Source organism: Dreissena polymorpha, chromosome 3 (assembly GCF_020536995.1).
Source record: "Dreissena polymorpha isolate Duluth1 chromosome 3, UMN_Dpol_1.0, whole genome shotgun sequence".
Classification (NCBI taxonomy): Eukaryota; Metazoa; Mollusca; class Bivalvia; order Myida; family Dreissenidae; genus Dreissena; species Dreissena polymorpha.
Genome location: NC_068357.1, coordinates 87806502 through 87823044, shown reverse-complemented (window position 1 = coordinate 87823044; position 16543 = coordinate 87806502). Strand labels below are relative to the sequence as shown.

General features: G+C 36.9%; 2 protein-coding genes across 3 annotated transcripts in view; one reads left to right on the top strand and one right to left on the bottom strand.

Moving 5' to 3' along the window:
- The window catches only part of LOC127875160 (ribosome biogenesis protein NOP53-like), a 46871-nt gene extending 43709 nt beyond the window's left edge, over positions 1-3162 (top strand). For both annotated transcript variants that reach the window (XM_052420017.1, XM_052420018.1), the window contains exons 12-15: positions 317-383; positions 780-859; positions 2099-2158; positions 2404-3162. In XM_052420017.1, the coding sequence (XP_052275977.1) occupies positions 317-383; positions 780-859; positions 2099-2158; positions 2404-2407 (211 nt within the window). In that variant the 3' untranslated portion in view covers positions 2408-3162. The remainder of the gene's footprint in view (positions 1-316; positions 384-779; positions 860-2098; positions 2159-2403) is intronic.
- A 281-nt stretch (positions 3163-3443) lies between these two features.
- Positions 3444-16543, bottom strand: part of LOC127875151 (son of sevenless homolog 2-like) — a 46714-nt gene continuing 33614 nt past the window's right edge. Inside the window, exons 20-24 of the mRNA XM_052419988.1 lie at positions 15942-16059; positions 14877-15049; positions 12700-12816; positions 9958-10198; positions 3444-7267 (exon numbers count right to left, since the gene is read on the bottom strand). Coding sequence (XP_052275948.1) covers positions 6660-7267; positions 9958-10198; positions 12700-12816; positions 14877-15049; positions 15942-16059 — 1257 coding nt within the window. The 3' untranslated portion in view covers positions 3444-6659. The remainder of the gene's footprint in view (positions 7268-9957; positions 10199-12699; positions 12817-14876; positions 15050-15941; positions 16060-16543) is intronic.

Below are 16543 nucleotides of genomic sequence, written 5' to 3'. Positions count from 1 at the left end.
GCTGTGATTAAATTATGGTATTTCGGTTATATTTTTGCATGTGCAGTGCTTATATAAGGTATATGTAATGTAAATGGGTGTATTTTAGAACAAAATAATTGTGAACAATTAGGTATCCATACTAGTGTAATATCATAGCTCAAAATGGACGTAAAATACATATAATTATTACGTACTTGTGTGATAACAGGTTCCACAGAGGTATAAATGTTTAGGGTATTGCTTTAAACAGCTACATTAAAATATTACTTTATTGTCTCAGTAATAGGAAAATATGATCATCACAAGCAGCATATGTCCTTGACCTTTACCCTAGATTTGTGGAACCTGACCTTGAGGTGAAGTTAAGTGATGAGTTGGTTGGGTCGCTGAGGGAACTACGGGTAAGTTCAGCATTAGTTTCTGTGTTTACTAGATATCAGTTGCTGTAAATGTTCTAGAAATAAGCAGTGCTCTTGTAAAATGAGGCTGAATGCATGTGAATAAAGCGTTGTCCCAGATTAATCAGGGACGGCACTTTGTGTCTTATAGACGTTTTCGTTAAAAGGAGGCCCATATTTAAAAAAAAAACATGTATGTGCAAAGTGTTGTCCTTGATAAGCCTGTGCCTTGATAAGCCTGTGCAAAGGGTAATCTTGGACGACACTTTACGTACATGCATTAAGCTCGGGTTTTCTCTTTCAACTAAATGTATGAGTCAGTTAAGGATATTAGAAATGCATTTGACCATTCATGTTTTTTTCATCATGTTTTAATGAAACTTTCATTGTCCCTTGCAGCCAGAAGGTCATCTTTTACTAGACAGATTTAACAGCCTGATGAAGAGAAACATGCTGGAACCTAGGGGTGCTCCGGGAAGGTAAGAACTCCTGTTTATAAGCCTCGCTTTAGGAAAACGGGGTTTAATGCATGGCGTTAAGTGTCATTCCAGATTGGCATTGCAGTCTGGATTTTCCTGCATTTTTGTTAAGAAAAGACTAACTTCACATGAAAAATACAATAAAAGCAAAGTGGCGTCCCTGATTAGCCTTTGCGGTCTGCACAGGCTAATCTTTTATGATACTTTGCCGACATATACAATGTATCATGGAGGCACTGTGTGTAGTTATTGTAAGTTCTATAGACAGTTTCCTGCCCACTGCTAGATTTTTATGCCACCGGATCGAATGATCGGAGTAATATTGTTTTTGGCCTGTCTGTCTGTCATTAATTCATTCTTTGTGTCTGTCCCAAAACTTTAACCTTGGTTAAAGTTTTGCAATAACTTTTGCATTATTGAAGATAGCAACTTGATATGTGACATGCTTGTGTATCTCTTGGAGCTGCACATTTTGAGTGGTGAAAGGTCAAGGTCATCCTTCAAGGTCAAAGGTCAAATTTATGGCTTCAAAGCGGCGCAATACGGGGCGTTGTGTTTCTGACAAACACATCTCTTGTTTTTCATTAAGACAAATATAAATTTTACTTTTTTGCCTTGAATAACAGACAGGGGCATTTTTTAATGTGTGCCAGCAAATGCTTTAATTTGCTAAATTTCAACATGTCCCCAGTGGGGTTCAAACCAATGACTTTTGGATTTAAAGGCTTACTTAAACCACTCGGTCACCCTGACTATCTCATAGATTAAGTCATTTTATACTTGATAAGTGGTCCAACAAAATTAAAAAAACACCAACAGAATCATTCCAAATTATTCAATCCGCGTTTGTAGTGCTTAATGATGTTATCAATGTCATATGACAATTTGTCAAAACAAAACCATATTTTCAGTACGAGTGTATATCATTAGTGGTATTTCGCTCCCAGATTTATAATGTAATGTTTTATTTTTGTAATCTATGACAAAAATTGTCATTTTGACAAACTGTGAACATTGCCCTTATAACAAAATTTGGTTACTTCACAAAAACTTTGGTTACTTCACAAAAAATTTGGTTACTTCACACAAACTTTGGTTACTTTACAAAAACTTTGGTTACTACACATGGAATGCATTGTGGTTCTAAAATAAATGTATAGATATTTTGTGAAGTAAAATGTATTCAGCATTTTAGTCTAAACTGCATTAAACTTATATGGGAATTAATTTGTATAACAGGAAACAAAAGAGGAAGTACAAGCCAAGAGTGTTCGAAAAGAAGTCACACAAAGATGTCAAGTGAGTTCTTAGCAATTTATTGTTTTTATAATTGAGTCTGAAGTTCATACATTTAGTTTTTGGCTTTTTGGGCTGTTATTAAAATTTATTAATGTTTTCGTACATTTCGACTTAACATCTTATTTTGTAATATAAGGTGGTTTACATTCTATTCATCAGATATTTGTTCAATGTTACATAAAGATTTTCTTACGCTGGTTTGTTAGTCCAGTTTAAAATGTGATATTTTTCTTTCTTTTTTTCAGATGATGCCTGCAATGGAATCCCATTTTATTTGTTGTTGTTATAAGTAAAACTTGCAATTTTTTTTTTTAAGTGTATTTAGAATTATTACAGTTGTACTGTGTATTGGAGCCTTGTTCTGGGAAAACGGGGCTTAATGGAAGTGCGTGAAGTGTTGCCCCAGATTAGCTTGTTCTGGGACAACGGGGCTTAATGGAAGTGCGTGAAGTGTTGCCCCAGATTAGCTTGTTCTGGGACGACGGGGCTTAATGGAAGTGCGTGAAGTGTTGCCCCAGATTAGCTTGTTCTGGGACGACGGGGCTTAATGGTAGTGCGTGAAGTGTTGCCCCAGATTAGCTTGTTCTGTCTTCAAATGCTTATTATGAACAACAATTGTATTTTCGGTGAAAGAATCTTCTGAGCAAAAGTAACATACTGATTAGCCTGCGCAGACACAGGCTTAGATGGGACATGTTACGCATATGCATTAATCCCTGTTTTCCCAGAACAAGGCTTATTGGTTATCTTGTTGATGTCCAGTAGATACCAACTTGCAAGCAGTTCTTTTGTTGTGAATTCTTAAAATGTTAAACTCCAGTTACAAAGTAAATGAACTACCGGGTATACTGGAATTTGTTGGTCCATCTGCCTGTATGTCTGTCAGTAGACACAAAGTCGTCTAAAGGTGTTCTACACCTTTCCACGTAAAACATTTAAACTCTCAGTTTTTTGTGATAATCATGTTCCACATTTACAAATAAACAATTAAATGTTTAATAGTGCCAATGTATTAACTTTAGTTAATATGCTATATATTACGACATGCGACGATGGGTGGTGGGGGATGAGGGTATTCTTTGGCACTCTTGTGAAAAATTCTAGTTTGCATAGGGTGCAATATTTTAGCCGATTGTTCATGCTTTGATTCATGTGCAAATAGTTCTCAGTGTTCCCAGTACGTCTACCTGATGGTGGGAAACAATAAATTTGAAATTTTGAAACCTTCATTACTGTACTTTGTTGCCAACTTGAAAAGGGTTGAAAGAATAAATAACACAATACCGCCAAGTCATACTTTTAATGAACAAATTCTGATCTGTTTCTCTGGTGTATTGCACATCACATTCTACTACTGTACACATCTACAAGTCTCCAATGTTGGTCGTTAACATATCACAGAACAACACCCAATATAGCTCCGTCACCTAGCCAGGCAAACGAGAAACTGTAGCAGAAAAAATATGTACCAAAGTTGACAGTTGCGTTACTTGAACATCTGGGGCAGTATTCATAAAGTTACCTTTGAACCACTTTATTAAAATTTCTTAGAATCACAAAATTTGTATGTCTCTGATTGGTTTGTGTATAAAAAGTTTTGCATCAAAATACGGAAAATATTGCTTAAGTGATTATTTGTATGTCCTTTGTAAGCAGCACATGCTCAATTTTGAATAGAAAGTTTAACCCTTTGCGTGCTGGGAAATTTGTCTTCTGCTAAAATGTCGTCGGCTTAATTTCTAAAATTAGCATTTTCTTCGATTTTTTTCAAAGAATATCAGAATAGCAAACAGTTTGGATCCTGATGAGACGCCACAGTTCTGTGGCGTCTCATCTGGATCCAAACTGTTCGCAAAGGCCTTCAAAATCCGGTTCCCGCACTGAAAGGGTTAAATCTGAACATTTCACTGAAGTACAACTATAAGTGAGCTTTGTTCTGAGAAAACTGGGCTTAATACATGTGCATATAGTGTCATCCCAGATTAGCCTGTGCAGTCCACACAGGCTAATCAGGGACGACACTTTCCGCATAAACTTGATTTTCGGCAAGGAGCGACTTCCTTAAAACTAAAAATACCTTAAAAGCAGAAAGTGTCACTTTACGCACAGGCATTAAGCCCAGTTTTCTCAGAACGCGACTAAAGTATATCTTAAGTTAAGACTTCACATAGGAGCTTTATGAATACTGGCCCTGGAGCCACACTCCAGTAACATTGAATTATTTTACATTCAACTTTAAAGTAATTGTCCAAGAACAGTGTGCTAGAATTTTCTTTTATTCTTGTCCGACTTTCTGACGCTTTTTTTCTCAACAAAACTGTATAGTAGGTGTGTTATTTTAGCTATTAAATAATTTAGTATTTTCCTAAATTGAAAAATATCATACAAGACATTTGAAACTTTATTCTTAAAGGGAACCATTTCTTATATTTACTAAGAGTGACCTTCACAACTTGACCCTTTGTGCTCCAAAATGCTTATGTATACAATCTACAAAAAGTTTTATAAATGTTTCCATTTTAAATTGTGCTTGGTATTCTCTGATTAAGATGTAAATTATCTTAAAGATTAACTTGCAATGTTTCTTTAATATGTCCCTAAAACATAAACATGATTATAACATCAAAAACAAAAATATACAAGAACAGGAGTTCTTAAAAGTCGCTGGATCTGAACACCTGCTCAGTTGTATCAAAATGTTCGAGTCTTGCTTTAGGAAAGCCAGGCCAAATGCAATTGTGCAATGTGTCATCCCAGATAAGTCTGCACAGGCAATCCAGGGACAACACTTTCCGCTTTTTGGTCATTTCGCTTAAAGGAAGTCTCTTCTTAGTGAAAAATCCAGTTTAGGATGAAAGCGTGATTCCTGATTAGCCTGTACAGACTAACTTGGGACGGCACTTTACGCACATGCATTAAGCCCCTTTTCACAAAGCAAGGCTCAATTACTTGCACATAAAGCAGAAATAAGCCAGCAATGCCAGTAAATCCTATCACATCAACACCAGGATGAGATGCCATATGTTGTCACTTTGTATCAAAATATGTGATTAAGAAAGACTTGTCACATTGTATCAAAATATGCAATATTGCTACAATATTGAAGCGTGGTCAGAAAAACAAATCCTCCATTTAGAAAATACCACCAGTTGTTTGCATGGCTGCCAGACTATATCACTACAAGAGAGGCTGTTTTGTAGTTGGTTCAAAGCATTCATGCCTGCCTAGAACTTGGCGTAATGGACTATTAAGTATCATATCTCTGAAAGAATTGATTAAGTTTTCAATCACAGTCTTGAATAACAGATTGTTTTCTCAATATTTTGTATGAACACAGTTACACATAACTCAATCAATCAAAGATGGTATTTTATGCTGAAATTCCTATACCTGGTGATAAGCAAGGTTTTTCACATGGTGTGACATGTCCAATAACAAAAGCTTGTCAGAGTAATGAAAAATTCACAACCTAACAACTCAAATTGTAACCTTGACCTAACACCTTGAATTGTGACCTTGTCAAGTTGACCTTTACACAGGAGCATTGGAATTGATTGGGACACATCTGGTTACAGACAACAATAATCAAACGTAAAATTGAAATCCTTACAGGCAGTAACACGAATTAATGACACTGTACTTCGAATTGTGACCTTCACCGCTCACCCAGGAGCAACACTCTGTCTGGTAATGGAAAATAATAATCAATAGTAATATAAAAATTTCTCACCAATTTACAAAGGGTCAGAGCAATTCAAAAGGAAGAAAAACCACATCACTTGCGGACGGACAGTACAACTACTATTTGCTTCATGGGAATAAAATGTCTACTTAATGTGACAATCATCAAGACATGACTACAATTTAATTTGATGCTTTAACCATTTAAAAAATGAAATTAGGTGTAATATATAAGGATATAAGTTATATTAATTTTTTTGAACACATTTCTCATATAAAGTTTGTATTTCAATGAATTTTCCAGTTCAACCTTAATTTTAAAGATTTTTCTTGTGAAATTTATGTGAACAGCTTTTCTACAAAAGACTAGTAAAAAACTTCCTTTTCTAACCATGATTTTTTTTTCTGGTTTCAATAACTCTTGACAATAGAAAAGAATTAAACCACAATACATGTACTGAACACTGGCAGTTATGACTGCTGTCTGGCAGAAGGTCATTTGTTGGAATTTCCATAGTTATGGTTGAGAACATGTGATACACGAGCAGAGATGCAGTATCCAGGCAAAATAGAGACTAGCCATGTTGAAATGCAATCGTATGAAATGTTAAATGGCATTATATTCTTATTCCGTCTTCATAAAACAAACTTGATGAATATGAGAGATAATAACTACTATCATGACGAAGACATTATTACTTAAAACAGAAGCAAAATCAAGAGATGCTACAATGAATATTGATGACGTTTATACATAGACAATGAATGATCGCGATAAGATGTGTGCTAAACCAGTTTAGGGAATCCATTGTATATATCCTTAACTACTCTGTTTTCGTGCGTGTTGTCGATAAGTCTTTGGAGGTAGCGCTGGAATATCGTTATTGTCTCCATTAAATGTAAAAATGTTCTCCAAGCTTTCCGTGTGATTGCCACCGGAATCCCTATCCCCATGATAACGAGGCAATGTAGCACTATGCACGTTTGAACCTTGTCCTGTTGTCAACAGAGCAGCACTATGTGAACGCACATGAATGGGCGGGATTGAAGATGTAGACGCGCGCGAATACGCAGATTGCTGAGACGCTAACGTTGGAGTCCGTGGCTGTGCCAGGGGCACTGCGGGCATTTGACTGTGACTATTTACATGACTGCGATTGAGAGAGTTAGTACTGTACATAGAGTCCCGCCGAGGGGGCACAGGCGGGGGAATTTCGCAGTCCGCGCGAGGGGGAACTTCGGGCGGCTCTGCACTGAACACACAACTAGAACTGCTTGACACAGAGTCTCTGGCGTTTTTCTTTTGTCGAGGGGGCAGTGGTGGCGGCTGGAGAGGGGGGAGTTCTGAGTCCGTTGCCAGGGTGATGAGTTCAGCAGTTGGCACGGACGACATACTGGGGGAGGTGACTGAATTTGTGGAACATGTACCTGTAAGTGGAAAATAAGAGCATAAAGATAATGGTTGTTGGAATTAAATCTTCATATGATTAATAAAAGGCACTTTTACAACACATACTACAGTATCTATCATACTGCAAAAAAACAAAAACTGACACCAGTAAGATATAACTTTGCACACATTTTCCTGGGGTACATACACCTAATTTTTAAACAGTTACTGTTGCTTCATCATGTGTTGTAAGTAACAATAAAACATGAGATGTGTTCGTCAGAAACACAATGCCCCCTAATGCGCCGCTTTGAAATAAAATTTCTATCATTTGGCAGGTATAGAAATCATCTCCCTTTAAAGCTTATTACTTCCCTTGGATTTGGTCCAATCCAACCGGGCGGGGGGGGGGGGGGTCTGTAGACAGTCAAAAATGACCAAGACAGACATCACTGACAACCAAGGCCTGTGGTTTATCAAAGAGATCATAGCCAGAGTTCATCATGTATCTATGGACATAAGTCCACAGGTATGTAATGAACCATACCATTCACAAATTAGTACAGGAAAGAAATGATAATTATATCATTAAAAAAAAAACCTTTGACAAATCAATCATTTGAGTAATAAATAATCAAAATAAAAAAATCTGTACAGTTACTGTGAAAAGAACTTAAATTCTTGGTAAGGAAATATATCATCTGAGATTTATAATTATATAAATTACTTCCCTTGAAATAATTGTCCCTAACAAATCTCTATTTTTAGTAGCAAATAATTAAAAGCCATTACCGTGACTGTAGATTCACCACTCAAAATGTGTAGCTCCATGAGATACACATGAATGCCAAATATCAAGTTGCTATGTTCAACATTGAATAATTATCTCCCTTTAAAGCTTATAACTTCCCTTGGATTTGTATTTTTGACCTAAGACCTTGAAGGATGACCTTGACCTTTTACCACGATGTGTTTGTCAGAAACACAAGGCCGCCTACTGTGCCGCTTTAATTTATTTAACAACAAGGGCTGTTTGTAAAACATGCATGCCCCCCATATGGGCTGTCCATTGTAGTGGCAGCCATTGTGTGAGCACGATTTTTGTCACTGTGACCTTGACCTAGTGACCTGAAAATCAATAGGGGTCATCTGCGAGTCACGATCAATGTACCTATGAAGTGTCATGATCCTAGGCAAAAGCATTCTTGAGTTATCATCCGAAAATCATTTTACTATTTCGGGTCACTGTGACCTTGACCTTTGACCTTGTGACCTCAAAATCAATAGGGGTCATCTGCAAGTCATGATCAATCTACCTATGAAGTTTCATGATCCTAGGCGTATGCGTTCTTGAGTTATCATCCGGAAACCATTTTACTGTTTCGGGTCACCGTGACCTTGACCTTTGACCTAGTGACCTAAAAATTGATAGGGGTCATCTGCGAGTCATGATCAATCTACCCATGAAGTTTCATGATCCTAGGCGTATGCGTTCTTGAGTTATCATCCGGAAACCATTTTACTATTTCGGGTCACCGTGACCTTGACCTATGACCTAGTGACCTCAAAATTTATAGGGGTCATCTGCGAGTCATGATCAATCTACCCATGAAGTTTCATGATCCTAGGCGTATGCGTTCTTGAGTTATCATCCAGAAACCATTTTACTATTTCGGGTCACCTTGACCTTTGACCTAGTGACCTCAAAATCAATAGGGGTCATCTGCGAGTCATGATCAATCTACCCATGAAGTTTCATGATCCTAAGCGTATGCGTTCTTGAGTTATCATCCGGAAACCATTTTACTATTTCGGGTCACCGTGACCTTGACCTTTGACCTAGTGACCTCAAATCAATAGGGGTCATCTGCGAGTCATGATCAATGTACCTATGAAGTTTCATGATCCTAGCCCCAAGCGTTCTTGAGTTATCATACGACAACCACCTGGTGGACGGACCGACCGACCGACCGACCGACCGACCGACCGACCGACATGAGCAAAGCAATATACCCCCTCTTCTTGGAAGGGGGGCATAAAAATATATAATTAGGCAGGTCAGATAATTATGTCCATTTAAAGCTTATTTCTTCCCTTGGATTTGTTTTTTTCGACCCTGTGACCTAGTTTTTGACCCGGCATGACCCATATTCAAACTTGACCTAGATATTGTCTTGATACAACTTCTGGCCAAGTTTCGTAAAGATCGAATGAAAACTATTTTAATTAGAGAGCGGACACGCAAAGTGTGACAGACTGACTGACAGACTCACGGACAATGCGAAAACTATATACCCCCTTCTCTTCGAAAAGGGGCATAAAAAGTGAAGGATATGGAACTCCCACTGTTAACTTTTCTTCAAGTCACTAATAAGGTCCGCACTGATCAATCTACTTATGTTAACCTCTGCAAAAACTTACATTAAAGTCTTTTTAAAACAAAGGTTTACTCAGACGAAAACAACAAACCTTGGCCCATTAAAACTGTTGCAAATACTGAATTATCTGAAAATGGCTATGTGCAACAGCTTCAAACCAGTACAGCCTGCGAGTAACTTGCAGTCTGTTTAGGTTTTATGCATTTTTTTCGGTATCTCAGGGTTTGAAAATGAACATTTTGAAACTTGAATCTAGTAAGAAAGGTCCTTTTAATCAAAAACGTTTTTCTTAGAGACTACAAATATGTCAAAGTATGAACATGAGTGGTAAATAGACCAAAACAACAAACCTTGGCCAATGGAAACTGTTGCAAATACTGAATTATCCGCCCCCATCACTGAGCAGGGGCTTATAGGAGTGGTGGGGGTGGGCGGAGTCATGCACTGGGGTGAGGATTCTGAATCCTCGTCTATCCGTGTGTAGGGACCCGATGAGTGCATGGCAAAGGAAAACGTGTGACCTTTGGGGGCAGTGTGCCGTGCCATTGGTCGGATGCCAGGAGACTTTATTGAGTAGCTGAACTTCTTTGCCTGCAAATGAAAGGCTAGAGTTATTACCTGTAAGTAAAAGCAAACTTTGTTTTGGTTGCTACAATAAAAAGTTTAATCTTACATATATACAATATTTTACATATTTTGCAAAAGAAAAGTCAATTCACATGTACCTATGTGTAAAACTATACATGAACCTACCGATATATGGTTTATATCACCAAATTTTATTAAAAACATGCCTCTTTTATTACTCCTTACTATTTATTATGTTCTAGTTACAATTGCTTTGAAAAATGATACACTAAAAACAGAATGCATAATCATTTACCCATACAATGTTTGTCTTTATCAGAAAAATAAACATTATTTCCCTACTTTCACAATGGTTGACTTCATCTTCCTCTTACAATTGTTTAGTTTTCCTATTCTATATGAGATTGTGAATTTGGTCAAAATAGTAGAATCTTTTGGTTAGTTCTTTAAAAAGAAAATATAAACTGCAATTATGCAAGCCTCTCTGTACAATCTCTTATGATCTGACAAACTGACTATTGAATGCCTAAAAGGGATGTCCCCATTCTTATAACTTTAAAATCCTCCTAATTTCCGTTTTTGAATGTCTGCGTTCTTCGGTCATTATAACCATTTTTATCCATTCCCAAAGCCATTAATTTCCATCATAATAGACCTGTAAAAAAACAACTTGAAGTAACAAGATTCTGAGTTCAATAAACAAATATGCACCCATTGAGTGGAAGCTTTGTATTGATTAATTGGCTCATTTTGGGCTAAATCTAAAAGTAGGTCAAGTCATGATCAAATTGAGATCAGATAATGAGGGTGTGTTGAGAGAGTTCATAGATAACATCCATGCAAGTATCAAAGCTTACAGCAGGTGGTAGTGATGTTAGAAAAAATGCAAAATTTTGTATTACACAAAACTTCTGGACTTATGAATTAGTCCAAGTCCAACAGAAGGTCAATGTCTACATCGGTCAATGTCTAGATCAATGTAAAAATAAGGTCAGGTAATATAGGGGTGTTGATAAGTGTTCAAAGACCTTATCACTGCAAGTATCAAAACTTTGTAGGAAACATTGTTAATCTTAGATAAAAGTGTGTCATTTTATGTTAACCTTGTATTGGACCTTCTGAATTGTGTTCAAAAACATCATCAATTCAAGAATAAAAGCATGATTGGTTTTATACAAAACACATCTATCACTATAAACGCAACAAACAATGGATTTCTTAAAGAACAAGAGTTCTGCGGTAGGAGACATATGTCCCCCCCCCAAAAAAAAAACAGCGCTTTCAACTAGTGACCCCAATTTTAATAGGGGTCATCTATTGTTCAAGGCCAAAGCACACGTGAAGTATCAAGCCAATCTGTAAATTCGTTGGCAAGTTATTGATCATAAACAATGTTCACACTTATTGTGACAGTGACCTTTGACCTAGTGACCCCAATTTCAATAGGGGTCATCTACTATCTAAGGCCAATGCACATGGGAAGTTTAAAGCCAATCGGTCAATTCGTTGAGGAGTAATTGATCGGAAACGATCTGGTCTACCGCCAGACAGACAGACATCCAGCAAAACAATATACGCCCTCTTCTTTCGAAGGGGGGGGGGGGGCATAAAAATTATTCTCAATAATACTACCTGAAGTACAACTCGAGTAACGATGTTATTTTTAAGCATCCTGACTGCTGGCTCAGATGTAGTCCAGTGCTCCAGCTAGGATTTGAAAAGGGCAGGGGGGATTTTTTGTCAAAAGGGCACTTTGAACGCACAGTATTTTGTCAAAAGGGCACTTTCGAGCGCGCAGGCGTTTCTGGAATGCTTCTTCTTGCATGTTAATTAATATGTTATTAATAATTGTTAGAATATATTATTCCCATTATTATTAAACAATTCAAATATAATGTCTACAATGAGGAATACATTAATTACAATGTATTGTAATAAGAGATTTATCAATCATCATTATGTAAAAAAAAAAAAGAAAAAAAAAAAGTTTTTTAAATTCTTTTTTAAGGGCAGGGGGGGCCCTAGGAAGGGCAGGGCGGAGGTTCGGGAGAGCAGGGCAGGGCGCCCTTCAATTTAGGCCTAGCTGGAGCACTGTAGTCTTTACCAGTGTTACAATATACAACATTTTAGAATTTTCCTGCTTGTTAAAATACATAAGTCTTATTAATTTCTGAATATAAATTAATAACATTTAATAAATGTAAAACGAGATAAATATAATAATACCAGAGATGTAAGAAAGTTTACAAATATCCATCAGTTTTATTTAACATTTTCCTGCTCAGATGCATAGTGAAAATGGCTATATACAACCAGCATAAAACCAGAACAGCCTGTTAGTAACTCGCAGTCTGTTAAGGTTTTATGCTGGATTGGAAGTGAAGCCTTAAGAAAGCTCTTAAAATTTTTATTAGATTTCCCATTGGACTAAACGTGTCAAATCTGAGTGATAAAGGGTTAAGGAGATGTACGGATGTAGTTTCAGATTTCCTCTTGCAACTTACAAACTTAGGCAGCTGCTTGCAGCCCCGTGGCTCTATTTCCAAAGATTTGGCGAACATCATCACATTGAAATCATTCTCATCCATATCACCAAGTGGATTCAAATTCTCGAAGAATGCCTGAAAATGTACAGACTTTTTATGCATTCACCTAGTCCCGTAGACTTGCTGTCAAGTAAGCTCAGTCATGTTTTACCTTCTTTATAAAGAACCTATTAAAGGTACTTTCCCAACAAAGGAAAAACTAAAAATTTCCAATCAACATCTGAAAAATTCCAAAAAGGAAGAAAACTTTCTTCAATTATTGTTCCAAAATAAAATGAGCACTAAAACTGAACATTTCAAGCCAATTTGCATGTAAATGAATATTTTGTAATGGTTTGTGTAATTTATACAGAGCAATTTAAAATAGCCATAATTCCCAATCTGATGATTTCACAGCACTTATGTTCCCAATTTCAGGTTTTTTTTGCGCTAATTTTCCAAATTGGAATGGAACCGGTACTTTTTCTACTTGGGCCATAAAAATCACTGAAACATGAACTATGGGTTAAATTAAAATCATAACAAGGATAATTTAAAAGTAATCATGGCTTTTTGTTACAAAAGTAAATGATTCGTTAGCAAAATCATGATTTATGTTCTGTAGTACATAGATATGATAAGTTCATCCAGACTCTGCACACAGTTTTAGCTAGTTCTACAGATTACAGCCTTCATAGGGACATTTATGCCAGTAAAGAAGAAAAGCGAAGCAAAACTTTAACAAGAATTAATTGAGCCTCGTGCTGGGAAATCTGAACTCGATGCATGTGTTTAAAATGTCTGCACTTTCCTCTTGTATGGAATTTCTCATTTAGAAAGTCTCATCTTAGCAAAGAATCCAGTGTATGTGGAGAGTGTTGTCCCTGACTAGCCTGATTGTACTGCATAAGCTTATCTGAGTGAACACTTTATGGACATGCATGAAGCCAAGTTTATCTGAGTGAACACTTTATGGACATGCATGAAGCCAAGTTTATCTGAGTGAACACTTTATGGACATGCATGAAGCCAAGTTTATCTGAGTGAACACTTTATGGACATGCATGAAGCCAAGTTTATCTGAGTGAACACTTTATGGACATGCATGAAGCCAAGTTTTCCTGAGTCAACACTTTATGGACATGCATGAAGCCAAGTTTTCCTGAGTCAACACTTTATGGACATGCATGAAGCCAATTTTTCCCAGTCAACACTTTATGGACATGCATGAAGCCAAGTTTTCCCAGTCAACACTTTATGGACATGCATGAAGCCAAGTTTTCCCAGTCAACACTTAATGGACATGCATGAAGCCAAGTTTTCCCAGAACGAGACTAGAGTCCAAAAAATCCACAACTGTATGATCACTTAAATTTCACATGTTTCAAAACAGAGTTGAAAAGTTTGGAAATAAAGAATTTTAATATACATTAGCCTGATATTTTTATGTATATTATTACCTGTTTAATGTAAGTTTATCAATAATAAATACAAAGTTATAAATCAAACAAAAATACCTTTTCCCAATTTAGTGTCCATTTCCCAGTTTCACAGGTAAAGGTCATATTTCCAAAATAGAGAGAAAAAGCCCTCAACAACATGGAGGTGAATAATTACAGAACAATGCCATAGTAAAAGTAAACCGTTGTAAGCTTTAAATTCCAGCTTGTTTGTATTGGAGCTATGATTTCGGAAAATTGGGCTTAATGCATATGCCTAAAGTGTCGTCAGAGATCAGCCTGTGCAGTCTGCACATGCTTATCAGGGACAACACTTTCTGCTTTGATGGTTGTTTTGGTGTAAAGGAAGGCTAATAGTTAAAGTACAGTTCAGGCGGAAAGTGTAGTCTATCATTAGCCTGTGCAGCATCTCTTTACACAGATGAATTGTTTATATCAGAGAACATAACATCATGTGGAAGTAAAAAAGGCATAATGTGTACTTTTGAACATGATGACATATAACAGAAGGAGTGTGCTGACTGCACAGGCTAATCTGGGAGGACACTTTACACTCATGCATCGAGTCCAGTTTCCAGCTCAATAAGTCTTCTCACATTCCTTACCCGCAGTCTAGATTGAAAGTGACGTCCCTGATAAGCCGGTGCAAACTGCACAGGCTAATCCAGGAGGACAGTTAACGCATATGCAGCTTACCCGCATATCCGGTTCCACGGTGAGGCAGTAGGGCTGGTTCTGGTATTGCTGGATCTCGCCCGTGATCTCCGCCACCTTACGGCGCTTGCTGAAGTTTAACAGGTTCTCCTGGTCTCGCTTCAAGAAGTCTGGGTTGCCTTCCTCAGTCTTGAGGATGTGTGACAGGTACATCCCTTTGGATGTATATATTTAGAATGTTAAGTTAATGTTGATAATTGGCCTCACCTTACTAACCCTTTCCCACTCAGATATGTACTTTTAGGCATTTGCAGCCCTTCAGAAAATAAAAATAAATTGTATACCTGTCTTACTTTGTTCAATGTACTGATGAGCAGCAATCAGAATAAAATCTGAACTGACTGCGAGTTACTCGAGTTACTCGCAGGCTGTTCTGAGTGTATGCTTGTTGCATACAGCCATTTTCACTTTGCTTATCAGCAGGTAATGGAGATTGTTTTTAACTTATTAATAAAGGCTTAGAAAACCTCAACATAGCATTAGCAAGTGGTTCACTACTTTATGGTGAGCCAATTAACTAATCATAATAATTATTTAGATTTTTATTTATACGGTTGTATTTTTTAGTCTTTATGTAAAAAGTTAAATAAAAGGAAACTACAAAATAAAACCAGCAAAACAGAAAAAAATGAAATTGTAACAAACAAAATCACATTATATTACAGCAGGTTTACTTTTTATTCCACAGTTTTTTTTCTAGTTTGCATGTATAGTTCAGAATTTATGAGACAAATGGATAACAAATACGACTTGTGTTCTACAAAAATGGCTCTTGTTGCATTAAATAAATCCCAAAACCTGGCATAAATTTAAGGCGGTGTGTAGATCCTCACCAGACAGAGCAGTCTGGTCTGGAGCTATGCAGGGTGCATTTGGCAAGAGAACCATTTTTGCATGGGACCTGTTATACAATCTTAAACTTGATTTCAAAGAATCTATTAAAATCGATAATGTTCATTTTTTGTTATAAAAGGTACTTATGAAGAAAAGTTAAAACAGAACACTATAACATGGCCACTAGACTTGATAGCATTGTTAGACACTTACCAATGAATGGAACACATGGAGGATTAATGGCTCTCAACTTTTCAACGTACTTCTTGAAGTGGTCCGAGTTCAACTCGCCGGCCTCTTTATAGGCCTTTATAAGCCGGTGGTTGACCTCCTGTAAATAATTCAATCATATTTATCAACAATAAATTGTATTTGTTTGCTTGAAAGAAAATTGTATTTGTTTGCTTGAAAGAAAATTGGCCTTAAGATCATCTAGATACAACTTCTGACCAAGTTTGTTGAAGCTCTAATGAAAACAACTTGAATTAGAGAGCGGACATCATGCTCAATGTTTACAACACACTAAGTAACCTAGTTTTTGACCTGACATGACCCATATTCGAACTTGACCTAGACATCATCTAGATACAACATCTGACCAAGTTTGGTGAAGATCGGATGAAAACAACTTGAATTAGAGAGCAGACACTTAATACGGACCACCGACCGACCGACAAGCTCACTCCTATATACCCCCTAAACTTTGTTTGTGGGGGTATAACAAAACTTTTATGCGCATAGAAAGGTCTTGTTCAGATACACATGCATACCAAATATGAAAGCAATATTTGAAGGGACACAGTAGGTCTGAGCCT